This window comes from Cnephaeus nilssonii, assembly GCF_951640355.1.
Source record: "Cnephaeus nilssonii genome assembly, chromosome: 6".
In the NCBI taxonomy this organism is placed as follows: domain Eukaryota; kingdom Metazoa; phylum Chordata; class Mammalia; order Chiroptera; family Vespertilionidae; genus Cnephaeus; species Cnephaeus nilssonii.
This window is the reverse complement of record NC_137077.1, coordinates 63,439,911-63,461,156: the sequence shown is the minus strand read 5'-3', so window position 1 is coordinate 63,461,156 and position 21,246 is coordinate 63,439,911. Positions and strand designations below refer to the sequence as shown.

Here is a 21,246-nt window from a genome sequence, read left to right as displayed (position 1 = left end):
TACACTGTTTGGATTCAATTTCTATGAAGATGTAGTATTCAGAGTTATAAAGAAATAATATTATTTGAACTTCTATCTTTTTCATCTGCTTTCCTTGTAAACAGTAGTAATATACCATAAAATGGAAACCATATTATGAAGTATTAAGGATAAAAGGAAACATTTAAAAATAGGAACATAATAATTATGTGACTTTTCCCTTGCCTTAAACTAAAAATAAGCAAAGAAACAAAAACTGAAGAAATGAACATACCAGACATTCAAAATGTTAAGCATTTTCTATTGCAGGAAGAAAAAAATACATGTCGAGGGGGAAAATGGTAGAGCTGACTATAGAGTTGCCTTGTAAAGCTAATTTCTATGTTCAAATTATTAAAATACTAGAGGCCCGGTGCATGAATTCATGCACCGGTGGGGTCCCTCAGCCTGGCCTGTGCCTTCTTGCAATCCAGGAACCCTTGCAGGATGTCGGACTGCTGGTTTTGGCCTGGTCCCCGCAGGCCAGGCTGAGGGACCCCACCAGTGCACGAATCCATGCACTGGGCCTGTAGTGTGCATATAAGATCTTTGATTAATCTCCCCCCTTCCCTCTGAGATTCATCAGTCTGTTCTATGCTTCCATGCCTGTGCATTGAGCCTCTTCCCCCCTGGTGGTCAGTGCATGTCATAGCTACTGTTCGAACGGTTGAACGGTCGAATGGTTGCTCAGGCTTTTATATATATAGATGTCTATTCTATGAATTCCATTACCAATTGGATGTGAGACTTTGGGGAGAAAAGATAGAAAAGATATGGTGCATTATTTTTCTTGGGTTAAGCATTATTTTGATTATAATAGCTATTATTCAGAACATAGTAGTAATGAATATAGAAAGTTGATCTTCGGATTTTTTTCCAGTTTTATTGAGGTATAATTGACAAAAATGATATATTTATGTTAACATATATAATGAAATGTTTACCACAATCAAACTAACACATCTATCCCTTCACATAGTTACCTTTTTTTATTGTGAGAATATTTTTTTTTAATGCTGAGATCTACCCTCTTAGCAAGTTTTAAGTATACAATACAGTATTATTAGCTATAGTCACCATGCTATACTTGAGAGCTGCAGAAATTATTTGTCCTGCGTAATTGAAATTTTGGACTTTTCAACCAATATATTCCCATTTCCCCCACTCACTGGCCCCTGGCAACCACCATTCTACTCTACTTCAATGAGTTTGACTTTTATAGATTCCACATGTAAGTACAATCATGCAGTATTTGTCTTTCTCTGCCTGGCTTATTTCACTTAGCACATGATCTCCAGGTACATCCATGTTGCAGATGACAGGATTTCTTTTCTTTTTAAGGCTGAATAATATTCCATTGTATATACATGCCACATTTTCTTTATTTATTCATCTGTGGATGGACACTTAGGTTCATTCCATATCTTGGCTATTGTGAATAATGCTGCAATGAACAAGGGAGTACAGATATCTCTTCAAGATACTGATTTCAATTTCTTTGGAAATATACCCACAAATGAAATTGCTGAATCATATGGTAGTTCTGTTGTTAATTTTTTGAGGAACCTCCATACTGTTTTTCATAATGGCTCTACTAATTTACATTCTTACCAACAGTGTTCAAGGGTTCTCTACATCCTTGCCAACATTTATCTTTTGTATTTTTGATAATAACAATTCTAACAGATGTGAGGTAATTGTCCCATTGTGGTTTCGATTTACACTTCCCTGATGATTAATGATGTTGATCATCTGTTTGTATACCCATTGGCCATTTGTATGTCCTTTTTGAAAAAAATGTCTATTCAGTTTCTCTGCCCATTTTAATTGAATTGGTTTTTTTTTATTTTGAGTTGTATGAGTTCTATTACTATTATATACCTACTTTAAAATATGTTTTTGTTGATTTTAGAGAGAGGAAAGGAGAGGGAGAGAGATAGAAACATCCGTGAGAGTAAAACATCAATTGGCTGCCTCCTGTAGGCCCCCTGCTAGGAACTGAGCCCATATGTGCTTTAACCTGGAATCGAACCAGTGACCTCTTGGTGCATGGGCTGATGCTAAATCCACTGAGCCACACTGACCGGCCTATTATTATATATTAATCCCTTATTAATATATGATTTTCAAATATTTTCTCCCATTTTGTAAGTTTTGTTGTTGTTGATGGTTTCCTTTGCTGTATAGAATTCGGGTTTCTCTGTAATTATTTTAATATTTAAAATGTTATATTCAATTTTCATTTATATATATAACATGCATAATTTTACATAACTGCATAAATGTAATATATTATAGAAATATTATAAAAGATTAATATCCTGAATATGTAAATATATAACAAAGTATACAAGCAAGAACACTTAAAATCACCCCTCTGAAATGATTACTGAAATAATCATTGTACATATTTCAATGTGTTTTTAGCCTTGTTCTGAACATACATACACACACACACACACACACACACACCACACACACACACACATACTAGAGGCCCGGTGCATGAAATTTGTGCACTTGTGGGGGGGGGAGTCCCTCAGCTTGGCCTGCACCCTTTCGCTACGCCCACAGCCAATCAGGAGTGAGTATGCAAATTAAGCTGCCGATGGTGGGTTAGTTTGCATATGCAGGCGTGGAGAGGCTGGGAGGGGCGGGATGCCTGCTATGAGGCTGGGAGGAAGGAGAGCAGAGGGAGCTACAGGAGCAGTGCTCTGGCCGGGAGTGAGGACTTGCAGGCTCCCAGGTGGCCAGGAGCAAAGCCAGGGGAAGGAAGGCCTATTCTTGCACAAATATCATGCAACGGGCCTCTAGTCTATAATAATAAAAGCTAATATGCTAATTAGACGGGACAGCCGAATGACCTTCCAGATGTCATTCCTAATGTCTTTCCAGATGGAGCCTTGGCGGCTGGGGCCGAGGCAGAGGCAGTTAGGGGCGATCAGGCAGGCAGGTGAGCAGTTAGGGGCGATCAGGCAGGCAGGTGAGTGGTTAGGGGCAATCAGGCAGGCAGGCAGAGTGGTTAGGGGCGATCAGGCAGGCAGGCAGGTGGAGCGGTTAGGAGCCAGCGGTCCCAGATTATGAGAGGGCGCAGGCTGGGCTGAGGGGACCCCTCCACCCCCAAGTGCATGAATTTCGTGCACCGGGTCTCTTATATTCTAGATATAATTTTATATCCCGACCTTTTTATTTAAACTTAATGATATGCTGTATTTTGACATTTTACCTGTTATATATTTTTTGAAAATAGGATTTTTTTTAGACTATGATGTATACTCGTGAATTTTTTTAAATTTTTATTGTTGAAAGTATTACATACGTCCCCTTACCCCCCCCCCCCCCCATTGACCTCTTCTAGCCAACCTCAGGCTCCTCACCCCCACCCCTGCCCTTCACCACCCTATTGTCTGTGTCCATGGGTTATGCATATATGCATACAAGTTCTTTGGTTGATCTCTTCCCACCTACACATCCACCCACACTTTCCCTCTGAGATTCCACAGTCTGTTCCATGCTTCTATGTCTCTGGATCTATTTTTTCATCAGTTTATTTTGTTTGACTTTGAGCATTTTTTCATATGTCTCTTGGCCATCTGTATGTTCTCTTTGGAGAAGTGTCTGTTTAGATCTTTTGCCCATTTTATAATTGGATTGTTTGTGTTCCTTTTGTTAAGTTGTATAAGTTCATTATATATTTTGGATATTAATCCTTTATCAGATGTATCATTGCCAAATATGTTCTCCCATATAATGGGCTTCCTTTTCATTTTGTTGATGGTTTCTTTTGCTCTGCAGAAGCTTTTTATTTTGATGTAGTCCCATTTGTTTATGTTCTCCTTAGTTTCCTTTGTCGTAGGAGATGTATCTACAAACATATTGCTATCAGAGATGGCTGAGATTTTTCTGCCTATGGTTTCTTCTAGGATTTTTATGGTTTCATGACTTACATTTAAATCTTTTATCCATTTTGAGTTTATTCTTGTGTATGGTGTAAATTAGTGGTCTAGTTTCATTTTTTTGCCTATGTCTGTCCAATTTTCCCAACACTATTTATTAAAGAGACTGTATTTACTCCATTGTATGTTCTTGCCTCCTTTGTCAAAATTAATTGAGTGTAATGGCTTGGGTTGATTTCTGGGGTTTCTGTTCTGTTCCATTGATCTGTATGCCTGTTCTTGGCCAGTACCAGACTCTTGATTACAGTGGCTTTGTAGTATAACTTGATATATGGTATTGTGATCCCTCCAACTTTGTTCTCCTTTCTCATGATTGCTGTGACTATTCAGGGTCTTTTTTGGTTTCATATACATTTTTGGAGTATTTGTTCTAGATCTGTGAAACATGCCGTTGGTATTATAGATTGCTTTGGGTAGTATGGACATTTTAATGATGTTAATTCTACCAATCCATGAACACAGTATATTCTTCCACTTGTTTATATCTTCCTCTATCTCTTTTTTCAATGCCCTCTGGTTTTCTGAGTACAAGTCTTTTACCTCCTTGGTTAAGTTTATTCCTCATTATTTTAGGAATAAACTTTTTTTATTGAAATGGTAAATGCCATCAATTTCTGTGTTAATTTTGTATCCTGCTACATTGCCGAATTCATTTATTACATCTAGTATGTAGCTTAAAACACATAAGCTAAAAATAAACATTTTGCTTATTTTGCTCATTGTCCAATCAACAAGTTCTTTGGTTGATCTCTTCCCACCCACCCACCCTCCCACACCTTCCCTCTGACATTTATCAGTCTGTTCCATGTACCCATGACTCTAATTCTCTTTTATTCATCAGTTTATTTTGTTCATTAGATTCCACGTATGAGTGAGATCCCATGGTATTTGTCTTTCTCTGACTGGTTTATTTCACTTAGCATAATAATCTCCAGATCCATCCACGCTGTCACAAAGAGTAAGAGTTTCTTCTTTTGTACAACTGCATAGTATTTCATTGTGTAAAATGTACCACAGGTTTTTTATTCACTTATCTACTGATGGGCACTTGGGCTGTTTCTAGATCTTTGCTATTATAAATAACACTCCTGTGAACATAGGGGAACATATAGTCTTTCTGATTGGTGTTTCAGGATATCCTATATAATAACAGGGTAACATGCAAATTGACCAAACGGCGGAACGCCCGGTTGCTATGACGCACACTGACCACCAGGGGACAGACGCTCAATGCGGGAGCTGCTCCCTTGTGGTCAGTGCATTCCCACAGAGGGAGTGCTGCTTAGCCAGAAGCTAGGCTCACCGCTCACGGCTGGCGAGCACAGCAGTGGTGGTGGGAGCCTCTCCTGCCTCCGCGGCAGCTCTAAGGATGTCTGACTAACAGCTTAGGCGGGAGCAGGCCTAAGCCATCAGTCGGACATTGCCCCAAGGGCTCCCGGACTGAGAGAGGGCACAGGCCAGGCTGAGGGACCCCCTGAGTGCACGAATCTCATGTACCAGACCTCTAATTTAGGTATATTCCCCGAAGTGGGATTGCTGGGTCAAAGACAGTTCTATTTTTAATTTTTTGAGGAAACTCCAGACTGTTTTCCATAGTAGCTGCATCAGTCTGCATTCCCACCAACAGTGCACTAGGGTTCCCTTTTCTCCATATCCTTGCCAGCACTTATTTATTTGTCTATTTTTATGCCCCTTTGCCCATATTTAAATTGGATTGTTTTCTTGCTATTGTGTTGAGTTCCTGAATATATTTTGAATATTGACCCCTTATGAGATCTAAGGTTCTAATATTTTCTTCCATTTCATACATTGTCTCTCATTCTGTTGTTTTTTTTTGCTGTACAAAAGCTTTTAGTTTGATACAATCTCATTTCTCTATTTCTGCTTTTGTTGCCCTTTGGATTTTATTTAGACATGTGAAATGAAATTACAGAGTCATATATAATTTGGCCTTTTTTATTTTCTGTGATTCAACTTTGTGCGTGAAAAATTTTAAGCTATTGAAAAACTGTAAACAACAAAAAATGAAACTAAACTAATTTTTGTTTTAAGGTTTTCCACAATAAAAGCAAATTTGTTCCACAATTCAAAGGTAACTCAATAATCCATGAAAGTGAATACAAAAGAAATTTCAAGGGTTTGTCTCCTGTGAAAGAACCAAAATTAAGAAATGATTTGAAAGAAAACGGACATTTTGAAACAGTATCTCCTGAAAAAAAGGTATTTATCAACTCTTTAAATAAAACAAAATCCTCATTTTAGACTCTCACATTTTTTTCTTTCACTTACCACTACTTGGCATTTTTGTTATTTGCTAGTTCATTAAGGCACTTGTTTGTTCATTAAATGGCAGATTCATTGAGCACTTAGTAGGAACTGGGCACTGGGTAGCTACTGAGAATACAATGATAACTATGCTAAGTTCTAAGCAGTTCGGGGAGACAGAAGTGAAAATAGCTAAATGTAATACAGAGTGATGAATGCTTCACAAATACAGCAGGTAAGTCTGCTATGTCTAATATCAAATGATTGACCTTACAGTGATGTGGGCTTCACAGGTAACAGCAGTAACAGAAACACATACTTTAAATTAAATAATGGAAATAAAACATAAACACACATACACACTAGTATTTTATTCTATTTTTTAAATATTTTCACTGATTTTTTAGAGAGAGAGAGGAATGGTAAGGGAGGGAGAGAAACATTGATGTGAGAACGGAACATTGATCGGTTGCCTCCTGCATGCTCTCCATTGGGGATTGAGCCTACAACCCAGGCATGTGCTCTGACCAGGAATTGAACCAGCAGCCTTTTGATGCACTGGACAGTGCCCAACCAACTGAGCCACACCAGCTCAACATATTTATTTTATATCAAAGTTTTAGCATGCCAAATTATAGCCAGTGTAATTCACATGCTTTAACTCAGGATATACAAGCCCCTGCTTCTCTGTGAAATTATAGCTATTTAAGTTGCAGCATCAGGTTGAAATTATATTAAATTATAAGTAAACTAGAGGCCCAGTGCACGAAATTTGTGCAAGAGTAGGCTTTCCTTCCCTTGGCTGCTGGCACCGGCTTCCCTCGAACCCGGGTTTCCCTCCGGCCGCCAGCAGGCACCTGGGACCTGGGCTTCCCTCACAGCCCCAGCTTAGTTAGGAAGGTCGTCCAGAAGGATATCCGGTCTAATTAGCATATTATGCTTTTATTATTATAGATGGGGTATAAGTCCTATATTATATCTGATGCTTTTTGGGTTCTAAAAATAGAAATTATATGACTAAAAGTAAAACTTTAGGGGCCTGTGTTGTTCTTGGAGAGAAAAAAGAGTGATTAAGTTATTAAGTAAAGCAATGTGGTAACTTATTAATTGGGGTCTTATATTTAATTACTATAACATAATTAAATATAAATTTAGAGTATCAAGGGCAAATGTTAGATCACTGCTCAAAAGGTAGTAACGAAAAGTTTATTTACTTTGGTATTTATTTGTTAATCAAATTATTTTTCTAGCCAAGGAGCTAAAATTTTAATTGTTAGAAAATGAAACTATATCCTGAGCTATACTTCAAAAAACTAACCAGATATACTAGTTTCAAAACTTCTTTGTTGATTTCTTGTGATTTCTATGTTATCTTTAGTAGTTAAAGCTTTTTTCTAAAAACAAAATTATAACACAGTATTCAAGTAAACTTTATAATATTTATGCTTTTAAATTTTTTCATTTTAGTGTAATAAAACAGACAATTCTTTAAAATTAGAAGCAGAAATGGAATCAAAAGACTTAAACCAGCTTAAAAAGAAGCTCACTCCTTGGAAACATCAAAGGCTTGGGTACGTATTTTATAAAATAAATACCATAGTATTTAGATGATTGGCATGATGAAATATTTACTCTTACTTCTTTTCTGTTAGGAAGGTGAATTCTGAATATAGAGCAAAATTTCTGAGCCCAGCCCAGTATTTATATAAAGCTGGGGCATGGACACAAGTGAAGGAAAATATACCAAATCAGGTGAGTCTACATAAGCTCAGTAAGCGTTCATTTTCTTTGAGCCTTTATCAGTAATAGATTTAGTAATAGAGACAATATAAAGATGTATGATACAATAATAGCAATAAAAGTATCAGGAACTTAAAGTTGTATGTATTAGGCTATAAGTTATCAGTGTGTTTACTTTTTCAAAACACCAACTAGCTCCTTAGATAATAATAATTGATTATTATAAAGTCTTTAAAGTTAAAAATATTTTTACAGTCAATATTTGGTTGTGTTAATAAAGTCAGTTTATAGAATTGTGGTATGATATATTTGATTATTTTATAACATCCAGACTTCTACCTTTGCAACTGAAGATTAATTAATTTTCTAGATTAGTTTGTCTGACAGTGGTAGCCCCTATCATTATGTACCATTACAGTCTGTAAGTACAGGCAAGGAGTGGCCTGTGCTGATAGAGGTTTGAGTTATGGTGTCAGGATACCCTGACATATGGGGGAAATTCTGAGAATCCTAAAGAAAGGTATAAGGGAAAGAGTAATCCTTGAATTATTAAGTGCTAGTTTAGTACTAACTTCTTATAGTCAAAGGATAAACAGTGGAGCTTTTTTGGTTGTTATATGGTTAGCATCTTTTAAACCACATCTTGAGGGTTTTCTGCCTTTTCTGTGTGAATTAGCTAAATTAAAACATATTAGTTTAGGTTATACATCAGTAAATACTTCCTCCCGCTATCATTGTAAAGAGAGGAGTAATTTGGATGGGGAATGAATCTTTTAGTTAATTCCATACTTAAAACCATGGCTAACAATTGCATGTCATCAGCTTCTGGGGGAAGGCGTTGGCAGTCTGAGTTGCTTGCTGGCTTTTTGCACTGTTAGCTCCCAGATTCATGTTCCAGTGACTTCTATGCTCGGAATGTTGTTTCAGGAGGTTACTTGATTCCTTCCACCATTGCTGCTCTCTACTTCCCTACTTGAACATGGCTCAGAGGCAATACAGTCAGAGTAAGAGACAAAGCTTGAAGCTGTTCCAGATTATTATTGGGGGCAAAATTTATATATTCACTCTGGTGAGATCAAGTTAAAAATATGTGCATTGAGCAGTTTATAACCATGCCAGACCTTGGCGAGGAGCTCTGAATTGAAGGAGTATGGGGTGGGGAATGAGGAAAAGCTGGGGGCAAAGGCAGGACACAGAATGTGGCCATAGAGGACTGTGTGGTGTCAGCCATTCCACCTGTCCTGTTTTTTTTAAAAAAAGTATTTTTTATTGATTTCATGGAGGAAGGGAGAGGGGGAGAGAGAGAAATATCAATGATGAGAGAGAATCACTGATCAGCTGCCTCCTGCATGCCCCCTACTAGGGATGGAGACCACAACCCAGGCATATGCCCTTGACTGGAATCAAACCTGGGACCCTTCAGTCCACAGGCCGACACTCTATGCACTGAGCCAAACCAGTGAGGGCCCACCTGTCCTATTTTTTAGGTGTTTCACTAGGTTGGTTCATGAGAAGCTCCTTGTTTTGGAAAAATTATCTTAGTCTCTGAGACTTCTTTAAACTAAGATGAGTTGGTATTTAGAAATCAGCTCTTAATGGACTAAGGGGATCCTTATGTCTGATAGTCCTTATGCTGCCCTGATAGACAAGACCATTTTTGTTGTTCATATAAGAACTGTCTTTTCAAGGTTTCCTAATATGATACCTTGGTGTGACTTTTGGGGGGGAGTTTGTTTCATTAATTGCCATTAGTGGTGATAAATATTTAAATAGTGGTATAGTTTGCCTTGACCTTTATTAGCAAAATAATTCAAAAAGTAAATTGAGTTAGAAAAGAATAAGAATTTTTAGTAAAGAGGTCAGTAATCACTGATGGTGATAAAAGTCTATAACCAGGCCATAGACTTTAATGTGGCCACATTTTTTTTATATCTTAGGTTTTGTTTTGTTGTTGTTTTTTTTCCTACTGGAAGGCATTTACTGTATGTTAAGTGTCTAAACATAAGGTACTCCTTTATTTTTCCACTCCTAACATTTAATGAAGGAATATTATTGATACTCATCAGTGCACTTGGATGTCAATTACTTTGTTATCTTAGAATGTTAACTTATTTTTTTGAATAATATTACAGTTTTCTAGCCCATATATCATCTTCATTTTCTTCTATGTTGTTTGAGATATTACTTTTAATATCTATTTATAGTCTAATCACTGGATATTGTATTCTAAGTCCCAAGTATCTAGTCATATAACATTAAGGTAGTTGGTTTTATTTGTCCAGTGGTTGTATATTTCTTATCTCCATAATATAAGTATTGTTTTTTAAAATGCTCACTTAAAGGATTGTCTTTAATAATAACCAGCAATTGTAATTGTTAGCGCCTTTCCTCAGAATAGCTACTGAATCCATGTTAAATTTCCTTTTTTCTTGACTGTTAGATAATCTAATAATTCAAATTACATTAAGGTAATTTAAAAATTTTAAATAATTACAGTTGGCATACAGTATTAGTTTCAGGTGTACAACATGAGACATTTGAATACCTTATGAAATGATCATACATCCTATCTAATAAAGGGTGAATATGCTAATTGACCATCACTCCCTCACAAAGATGGCGGTACCCACGCAAATAAGGAGGGAATATGCTAATTGACTGCCATGCCTTCAAAGATGGTGGCGCCCAGTCCCCTCAGCCCTCCAGGCACCCAGGGCCGGCCCGAGGCACAGGCAAGCCTCAGATGGTGGCTGCCCAGCTGCCTAGGGCCGGCCTGAGGCACAGGCAAGCCTCTGATGTCGGCTGCCCAGCCGCCCAGGGTGAGGCGCAGGCAAGCCTCAGATGGCGGCTGCCTAGCCGCCCGGGGCTGCCCGAGGCTCAGGTAACCAGGGCCGGCCGAGGCTTGCGCTGCCAGCAGTGGCAACAGCAGAAGTATGATCGCCAGGTCGTCTCCTGCCCCTGAGGGCTCCTGGATTGTGAGAGGGGGCAGGCCGGGCTGAGGGCCCCCCCCCCCCCCCCCAGTGCATGAATTTTCATGCACCGGGCCTCTAGTAGTTATTATAATACTAGAGGGACCCCACTGGTACAAGAATCCCTGCACTGGGCCTCCAGTATGCATATAAGATCTTTGGTTAATCTCTTCCCACCCTCTCCCCTCCCCACTTCCCTCTGAGATTCATCAGTCTGTTCCATGTTTCCATGTCTGTGTGTTGAGTGTCTGCCCCCTGGTGGTCAGTGCACATCATAGCTACTGGTCGAACAAACGAACGGTTGCTTAGGTTTTTATATATATATATATATAGATTACTGACTATATTCCCTATGCTATACTTTATATCCCTGTGACTTTTTATAACTGGCAATTTGTACTTCTTAATCACTTTCACCTTTTCACCCAACCCCCTCCCATTTTCTGACCATCAATTTGTTCTCTGGGTAAATTATTTTTAATGTGTCTTTCACAGATAGGACTTTATTTAAGATAAAGTTCCACATTCTATAATTTGACAGACATTGTAAGGACTACTAGATATAAAGATGATGCCTCCTTACTTTTGGGGGATGATTTTTGGAAAAAGAGAGTTTTTATATTTTTCCCCCGGTTTTCTAAGTTTGAATTTTCTCTATATAGATTTTAAGTGATTTAGTTAAATTCTTAGTTGGGGAAAATAAATTCAGAAATGAAAACATTCTACTCATAGTGTTTATTATATCATGTAATCTGATGACATTACCTGGAAAAAGATGTGTGTGTTGTTTCAGTTGAGTTTGGAATGGTTTATTTATATCCTTTTTAGTGCCTCGGGTTCTTGGCTGTAAGGATTTTTCTTAATATTTTGTACACACCATCGATTTTTTTAAAACTCTAGTAGAACGCCTTACTAGATATAAACCTCCTGATTTTTATTGTTGTTGTTCATTTTTCCATTGATTTTTAGAAAGAGTGGAAGGGAGGGGAACAGACAGAGAGAGAGAAACATCAATGTGAGAGAGAGATCCATTTGTTGCCTCTGGCATATGCCCCAATCTTGGGCTGGGGATCGAGCCTGCAATTGAGGTATGTGCTGTTGAGGGCCAACATTCTAACTGCTGAACTGCACTGGCCAGGGCTCAACCTCCTAATTTTTATCTTAGTTTAGGATTATAGAAGTTTAAAATTATGTATTTGTAAAACATAACACTAAAATTATTAATAAAGATTGCTGATAAAGTAAATTTGAAACATTGTTTTGAATGTCAGTAACAAATAGAACAGTAAACCAAAGTTTTACTGTATCTCTTTATTTCTGTATCTCTTCTCCCTTCTTTAAAAAAATTGATGTCAAATAAAACTGGATCACTGTGTACATGGAGAGCATATTCATCCATCCTTTCATTTATCAAATAGTAAGGTCCTCCCACATGGATAGAATGCAGCCTTCTTCGCTGTTCCTTTCCACTCCACCCTACACACAGTATAGGACTTACAGTCCCCCTTTTGATCCATTCTTTCCACTTATATCTCATTTGGTTATTATGGCATAAACCATACTAATATTATGATAATAAATTATCATAGAGGAGGAGGTTTACTCCTCTACCAAATTGAGCACATTGAGTACAAGGACTTTCTTGCTTATCTTTGGCTACCAGTCTTTAAGCTCAGGCGGAGCACACAGTCCACACTCAGGACAGGTTGTGGAAACAATGTTTAAATGCTACATTCTTCCTTGCCTCAAGGAGTTCATAGGTTAATGGGAGAGAATGACACTAGCAATTAATTCCTGTAGGATAAAATAAGTACTAATGGGGATATACACCAAAGGCTTTAAGAACACAGAGGAGGAATCAATGTAAGGCCAGCAGATTTTATCATATACTAGAGGCCTGGTGCACGAAATTTGTGCACTTGCGGGGGGTCCCTCAGCCTGGCCTACTCCCTCTCGCAGTCCAGAAGCCCTTGGGGGATGTCTGACTCCCGCGGGAAGCAGGCCTAAGCCGTCAGTCAGACATCCTTAGTGCTGCTGTGGGGGCGGGAGAGGCTCTCAGCACCACCACTGCGCTTGCCAGCCGTGAGCCCAGCTCCTGGCTGAGCTGTGCTCCCCCTGTGGGAGCGCACTGAACACCAGGGAGCATCTCCTGCGTTGAGCGTCTGCCCCCTGGTGGTCAGTGCGCATCATAGCAACCGGTTGTTCCGCTGTCATAGCAACTGGTTCCACTGTCAGGCCAAACCGGCTCTCAACATCCCACGAGGGGTCCTGGATTGTGAGAGGGTGCAGGCCAGGCTGAGGGACCCCACTGGTGCACGATCGGGGCCGGGGAGAGATGTGGGAGGTTGGCCAGCTGGGGAGGGACCGCGGAAGGGCTCCAGGGTGTGTCCAGCATGTCTCGCTCACTCATGATCGGCTGGACACCAGCAGCAAGCTAACTTACCTGTTGGAGCGACTGGTCAACTGGTTGACTGTGCCCCCTGGTGGTCAGTGCACGTCATAGTGACTGGTTGAGCAGCCTTAGCGTATCATTAGCATATTACACTTTGGTTGAATGGACGAGGTTAAGCCTAATTTAGCATATTAGGCTTTTATTATTTAGGATTATAATTACTATTTTGTGGGATTAAAAAACTAGTATATATTTAATATATTTTTTAAAAGTTGAGGTTCTGCTGATTCCAAGGAATGCTGAGGAATTTGAGAGGGAAGCCTTGTGACTCTCATTGGGGGCTTCTGTACTGATAGTAACTATATATAAAACTAAATTAAAACTTGGGCTTAGGGGGTTGGGACATTTTAGTAGTCATCCAGGGGCAGAGAAATAGGAGTAATTAGGAGTAGCCATGAAACATTTGAAACATGGGGTATGTATTAGAAATAAAATCTGGATTATATCATGGTACATTATAACAAGGTTTTAGTGCATTCAGAATGCCTTGGATAATAATTCAACAGACTTTACTCATGTGTCTCAGTTCTACCTGTTAAATGCAAAAACCACTATTAAGTAAGTCCTCACTTAATATCATTGATGGGTTCTGTGACTTTAAGCAAAACAACATATAATGAAGCTAGTTTACCATATGCTAATTGATATAAACAAAAGAGTTGCATTCCTATGGCATCTGATCAATGTTATAATGAAACAATGGTGAACTAAACCAAATTAAGGATCTGCTATACTCGTAATTTTCTTCAAAGTATAGGCGTTGACAGAAATGAACATGGCTCAATTTTTTGGGCAGTGAAGAAAACTATTTTGAATTATCCTTTAGTAATGTTTCAGGTTTGGTTCATTAAAGCATTTATATGGTTTCTTATGCCATGGCAGATGTTGTCCTTTGACTTTGGCTAATTCACTAGAGATATAACAATTTTTCTTTGAATTCTGTAGTGTCTTGGTAAGGAGTTGAGGATATGTTTCTCCAATGCTAAGTTTTAGTATTTGCTTTTTTTGTCTTTAAGTAAAAGCAAAGCAATTTAATCAGACAGTATCCAGATAGAATGCTTACATTTGATCTTTATGATAGAAAAAAATTAGGTCATTTTGAGAATAAATATTGTTTTATTTTACTTTAATTTTTGTTGAGGTAACATTGTTTATAACATTTAACAGATGATTTTAAATAGGATTTAAAATAATTTATGTTTTTACATTATGGACTTATATTTATGGAAGCCAGTAGGTGGCAGTATGATATATAAAATGAAAGAGTTTCAAAGGAGGGTAAGAGTTCATTTCATATGCAAATATGTTATTTGTATATTAGGGAATTCAGATCGCTGTATAGTTCATCAAAAGGTTTTTTGTATTCTGCCACTTTGTTGGATATATTACAATTACTATTTTGGGGGCTTCTATACTGATAGTAACTATTTATAAAACTAGAAAATTAAAACGAGGGCTTAGGGGGTTGAGGCATTTTAGTAATTGTCCCAGAGTAAGGAAATAGGAATATTAATTAGGTTACCTGTCATGGACAGCATCTTAGCCATGCAATAATGTGGCTGGTTTTTGAAGTTATAGTAACATATCTTGGTTACTGAATTAAATATTACTAAAATACCAAAAAATTTGGTTGACAAGTTTGGTACATATATTTAGAAGGAAGAATAATAGGTATTTCATTGATTCCCATTAATATTCATTTATGGTATTAACCTGTCATTAAGTATGTTTCTGTATTTCTCCCCTAGGGTTCTCTAAATGCCATGTGGTATGCAGAGGTTCGTTGCTTTTGAGTTTTTAAAAAACTGTAATAATGCATAGAGTACTTGTGTAATTTCAGTTGAAATAAGAAGTAGGTGTCAATATTTTTCTTAGCTGCTACAGATTTCTCCCTATGTGCTGGCTTGAAATAACTGCATTGTGCTTTAGCTTGACTGTTTTAATTTCTGCTTAAAAATTCACATAATTTGATAAACATATGTGGCTATTTCTGCCTTCCTTTCTCTTTGGTCTCTGGTTGTATGTGCGCAATGTCTTTGATATGCTACTTGGTGATGTTTGCAAAGGAGCATTTACAGTAATGTATGATGTCTTAATTCTTCTGTGTAGGTTAAAGAACTTCGAGAGAAGGCTGAATTTTATAGGAAACGGGTTCTGGGCACACATTTTTCTCGGGACCATCTGAATCAGATTCTGTCTGATAACAACAGTTGGTGGGATGTCTCCTCGAACACGAGCTCAGAAGGAACGATTAGCAGTAACATTAGAGCACTAGATCTTGCTGGGTGAGATGTTCTTTGTGTGTGGTGAAAAAGTATGCTGTAGCTTATGTAGATCATGGAATTAAATAGGTAAATGACATACTACTCAAAATTCATCTTCTACTTAAATGGAGATATGCCTGCCATATATTATATTTTATTATTTTTAGTTTACTTTCTGAAAAATAAATCCATACATACTCGCTTTAAACACTTGTGTATAAATAATACATAATGTAAATCTGGAAGACTGGATTTTATAATGTCCCTTGTTAATAATTAAAAATAGAATAGGGATGATTATACAGCAGATGTAAAAGAACTTTAAAAGTAAGCTATTAGTACATATCATTATCATTTATTAATAAATTTCCATGGTTAATATGGAACTTAGGGCCTACTTCTATGGGAGAATTCTCTGCTGTGTTGGGCTTTAAAGTGAAATGATCTAACTTTTTTTAAGAGAAATAGCACATTGATTTGTAGCAAATAAAATAGTTTTTAGTTGTTACAGTGTATTAATATAGTCACACATACCAAATTGAACTATAAATTCTAATTATGTGACATCTGATTTTAAGTTCATCACAATACCTGTTCTTTAATAATATCTGGAAAAGCTTAATCTATCTAAAGTATAAAATTTGAATCAGCTTACCAGATCCACAAGTACATTCGAGTTTGTGCACAAACTCTAATTGAGCAAGTTAGAACATGTGGGGTCAAGTCTTAGTTTATGTGTATAATGCCAGTTTAGGTGATATGGATAAATTTTGTCAGTAGTGGTGCAGGCATGTGTATGTGAAGATAGGAGAAGAGGAGATAAATATATTTTATTTTGGAGTATTTTAATGGCAATTACAGATCATAACTTTAATATGTTATACTGTAAAATGAACTCTTAGATTTCCTTCTTTAATATCTGTGGGAAATATATAGTTGTGAATAGTGGAAGGGAATGATGGAGTCATTAAAATTGGTATAACTAGAAAACTCAAACTATTCAAGTTTAAAATAAAACTTACGTTGTTATGCAGAGATCCTACAAGCCATAAGACTTTGAAGAAATGTTCTACAAAACGAGAAGAAAAAAGACCTATCTTGGAAGAACAGCCCCAGAAAAATACCATGGAGAAATTGGGCGTGTCAGATGCTCCCACTGTACCTGTTAGAAGGCGCCTGGCCTGGGATGATACAGAGATCACCAATGAAGACATACAGAAACAGCCGAGACAGGAGGAAGATGCAGAGGACAGAGGAAGGGACAAGCAGGTTTATATGGGAGAGTTAGAGAAGTTGGAAGTACATGAAAAATCTAAGGCAGACAAGATAAAAGAAGGGTGAGAGTTTTAAATTAATATATAGCAGCATTGTACACAGTTAATATGTATTTTGTTACTAATTAAGTATAGTGGGCTTTTTGTTTTATGACTAATAAAGATTTTATTTTAATCTCAGGAAGTAGGCATTCTGTATGGTTTTTAATTTTATTTGATCAGGTATTTGAGTCGTCTGAACTTAGTAATTGAACACTTTGAATACTGAGCTATTTGGGGAGGAAGTAGTGAGTGTTATTTTTATTTATGTCCTGCTAATTATGATTTGCCAGATTTGTAAATGTGTGTGGAAGAATGACTTTCTGTATGATTTAAGGAAAATAGCTGATATTCTTAAATATCAGATGGTTATACCAAAAAAGAATGAAAAGATAATCCTATATAATAAAAGGCTAATATGCAAATCGACTGAATGGCAGAACAACCAGTCGCTATGACACACACTGACCGCCACGGGCAGACACTCAATGCAGGAGCTACCCCTGGTGGTGAGTGCGCTCCCACAGGGAAAGTGCCACTGAGCCAGAAGCTGGGCTCACGGCTGGCGAGTGCAGCGGGAGCAGGCCTAAGCTGGTAGTCGGACATCCCCCAAGGGGTCCTGGACTGTGAGAGGGCACAGGCTGAGCTGAGGCTCCCTCCCACCCCAGGGCACGAATGTTGTGCACTAGGCCTCTAGTGTTTTATACGTTAAAATAAGTGATTTTGGCAAATAGGTAATTCCTGTTGATTTATTTGCAGATTTCTTTGGGGAGTGGTTTTCTACCATTGGTACTGGTGCTTTTTGTCCATAGTTCAAATCTCTTATCATTCTTTTTAAAAATATATATATCGTTCTTTTAAAAATATATATATTTCAGAGAGGAAGGGAGAGGGAGAGAGAGGTAAAAACATCAGTGATGAGAGAGAATCATTGATCAGCTGCCTCCTGCACGCCCCCCACAAGATCGAGCCCACAACCCAGATATGTGCCCTGACCCAGAATCGAACCATGACCTCCTGGTTCATAGGTCTACACTCAACCACAGCCATGCCGGCCGAGCTCCCTTATTGTTCTTTCATGAGTTTTGCAGTTAAAATGAGACTTAGGCTCTGATTTAATGAAAGCATTCTCTGCTGTGTTCTTGCTGACTTGCAATGATCTTCCCTCTTTTCCAGTATTCAGCCACTCTTGCCTGCCTGTGGATTTATTTATTTTTTCAGAAACAAAATGGTCTTAAAAGTTTTATACTTTATTATTGCATAATGATAGCAAATTTCCTGGAGGAAATGCTTCATAATAGATTATTTTAATTTGTAGGTCAGATACTTCTTCTGTATCCTCAGGAAAAGGAGGCAGGCTTCCTACTCCGAAGTTGAGAGAACTTGGTGGAATTCAAAGGACTCATCACGATCTTACCACTCCAGCTGTTGGTAATAGGCAAACACTATGCAGCTCTTATTTCACCTGCCTTATCTACATGAAAATTTAGTTTAATTGAAACTTATCATCTGCATTTTTCCAGGTGGTGCTGTTTTAGTGTCTCCATCTAAAGTGAAGCCTCCAGTCCCGGAACAGAGAAAAAGAATGTCTCCGCAGGATGGCTTAGAAACTTCAAAGAGTGATTTTAGAAAGGTAACTATTTCTATTTGGGGGGAAAACATCTCTTCAGGAAGTGATTTTGTTAGTCACATGTAATAAATGATAATTTCAGACTTTAGAAAATTTTGTGTATCATATGTGGAGATAATCTATTAACTATTTTTAGTAAGGCAGAGTCATTGAACTGTTTTTTCTGGTGTTTGACATTGTATTTCTGCTATATACTTTCAAATTTTGTCAGTAATGACTCAACAGGAAGAGAAGAAAAACAGTTCTGTTTATTGAGTATCTAATGTGTGGCAATTATGTTCCAGCCTTATTTTAGCACCAAAGATATAACCTTATTGAACTTACATTCTAGTGGAGGAGACAATAAACAGGATAACTAGGTAAAATATGTAGTATGGTAGATGGTGATAAGTACTAAGAAGAAAAATAAAACAGGGAAAATGAATACGAAGTGGCCAGGGAAGTTCTCACTGAGAGGGTGGCATTTGTGCAGAAGCTGAAGTTGTTGAAGGATTGACCCATATGCATATCTAGGAAGGCATTTTAGGCAAAAGAACAGCAAGTGCAAAGTCCTGGAAGTGAGAAGGTAGCTCATTTCTTCAGGAACAGACAGAAAGTCAGTGGACTGGAACAGAGAGCAAGAGAGGGAGAGTAGTATGGGCGATGAGTTCAGAGGCATAATGGGCCACTAAATTGTGTAGAGCCTTATAAGTCATAGCAAAGACTTTCAATTTTATTCTGAATGAAATGGGAAGCATTTGGAGAGGCAGAAGAGTGATATGAGTCAGTTAAAATATTCAGGCAAGAATGATGGTACTTTGGATTGTAATGGAAGTCATATGATAAAGTCTGATTCTGGATATTCATAGAAAGTATAGCTGATAAGATTTGCTGATGTATAAGATATGGGGTGGGAATAATAGAAAAATTAAAGATGACTCAGGATTTTTGCCTGAGCAATAAGGATGGAATTGCTTTTTAACTGAGATGGGGATGACAGTGTGAGGAAAAGATTTGTCAGGGAAGACCAAGAGTTCTGTTTTGGACATGTTAAAGTTGAGAAGCTTATTAGTCATACAAGTAGACATGTTGAGTAGGGAGTTGATTGAATTTGTAATGTAGAGGAGAGGCTGGGCTGCAGATAGATTTGAAGGCTCTTTATCGTAGGTGGTACAGGTATGTAAGGTCTTGAGACTGGCGAAGGTCATCAAGGAAGTGGATTTTAGAGAAGAGTAGGTATATATAGGTCTGAGCCCCAGGCTTTTAATATTGGAAAGTTGAGGAGTAACCAGCAAAGAGATGAAGAGAAACAGCCATGAGGTGATGGGAAACAGAAGACTGTGGTCTCCTGGAGGTGTCAAGGAGGAGGAAGTGTTAATGCTACTGATGGGTCAGTAAGGTATGAAAACTGATTATTGGATTTAGCAACCTGGAGGTTATTGGTGACCTTGACAGAGGGTAGTTTTGGTAATAGTGTGGGACAAAAGCCGGAATGCATGTGAATTCAAGAGAACGGAGAGGAGAGGAATTGGAGACAGCATCACAGACAATTCTTTCAAGAGTTTTTCCCATGAAAGGGAGCAGAGTAAGGGAGTGGGAGTTAGAAGTGAGATCAAGAAGAGGAGATAAGAGCACACTTGTATGTTGATGACAGCAGTTTTTTTGTTGTTGTTCTGAATATTATTTTCTTTATTGATTAAGGTATTAGATATGTGTCCTTATCCCCCATTGTACCCTTCCCCCCCCCCGCCACTCATGCCCTCACCCCCCTGGTGTCTGTTTTATAGAGAGAGAAAAGATGATGCAGGAAAGAGCAAAATTGTTGGAAAGATGTTCTTGAGTAGGAAAAAGGGCATAGGACCTGGCAGAGATGTGAAATGGTTAGCCTTAGGCACTGTGACAGTTCCTTCAATGTTAAAAAAGGGAAGGCAGAACAAATTTTATGGGCACTGCTGATGAAATACAGGAAAATATGGGAGCTTTTGGAAAGTCTCTTTTGCGTTTGGTGGGATATAAAGCAAGATCTTGATGGAAATGAGGCAGGGGAAGAAAATTTTGGAGGTATGAGGAAAGAGAATAAGGCATGAACTAGTTTTTTTCAGATAGCGGGAGAGTGAATGGGTCAGGGAAAGTGAAATATTGCAGGGCATCGTTAGGAACCATTTTTGGTCAATGGTCACCATTTTGATGTAAGACCAGTCAGGATGGGCTGTGTGTTTTTGTCCAGGCATTTTTGGCTGCAGAGATGCAGGATAGGTAGAGAGTTGGATTTAACTGGGGTTCGTGTTTTGTCAAGGGAGTGAGACCAAGTGAGAAAGGGAGTTAAGGTATATGCAGGACTTGTTGGACTTGGGGTACCTATGGGGATTAGTTTTAAAGTTGGGAGGTTGTGGTCAGAAGTTGAGATTATAAAGAGGTTGCAGTTACTAGTAAAGACAAGGCTTAACATATAATCATGGGAGTAAGTGGCTAAAGTAAAATAGAGAACATTCAAAGAAGAGGTTGAATTTCTTTAGGGGATTTTGCTGGAGGCTATTTGTAAGTTCCAGAGGACACAGTGGAAAGTTATTAGGTACTGGGGACAGGTGAGAGAATGGGTCAGAGTCCAGTCCCCCAAACCTGCTCATAGCTGGTACCCATTAAATTGTGTTGAAGGATTG

The 21,246-nt window shown here is 38.1% G+C and overlaps 1 protein-coding gene across 2 annotated transcripts in view; it reads left to right on the top strand.

The window, feature by feature from the left end:
• MDM1 (Mdm1 nuclear protein) overlaps nt 1-21,246 on the top strand; it is a 38,876-nt gene that overhangs the window by 8,174 nt on the left and 9,456 nt on the right. The window contains exons 5-12 of one of the 2 annotated variants that reach the window (XM_079775187.1): nt 6,027-6,194; nt 7,707-7,810; nt 7,892-7,991; nt 15,149-15,178; nt 15,510-15,685; nt 16,699-17,001; nt 18,296-18,408; nt 18,501-18,610. In XM_079775187.1, the coding sequence (XP_079631313.1) occupies nt 6,027-6,194; nt 7,707-7,810; nt 7,892-7,991; nt 15,149-15,178; nt 15,510-15,685; nt 16,699-17,001; nt 18,296-18,408; nt 18,501-18,610 (1,104 nt within the window). The remainder of the gene's footprint in view (nt 1-6,026; nt 6,195-7,706; nt 7,811-7,891; nt 7,992-15,148; nt 15,179-15,509; nt 15,686-16,698; nt 17,002-18,295; nt 18,409-18,500; nt 18,611-21,246) is intronic. The other variant, XM_079775188.1, reaches the window with a different exon arrangement.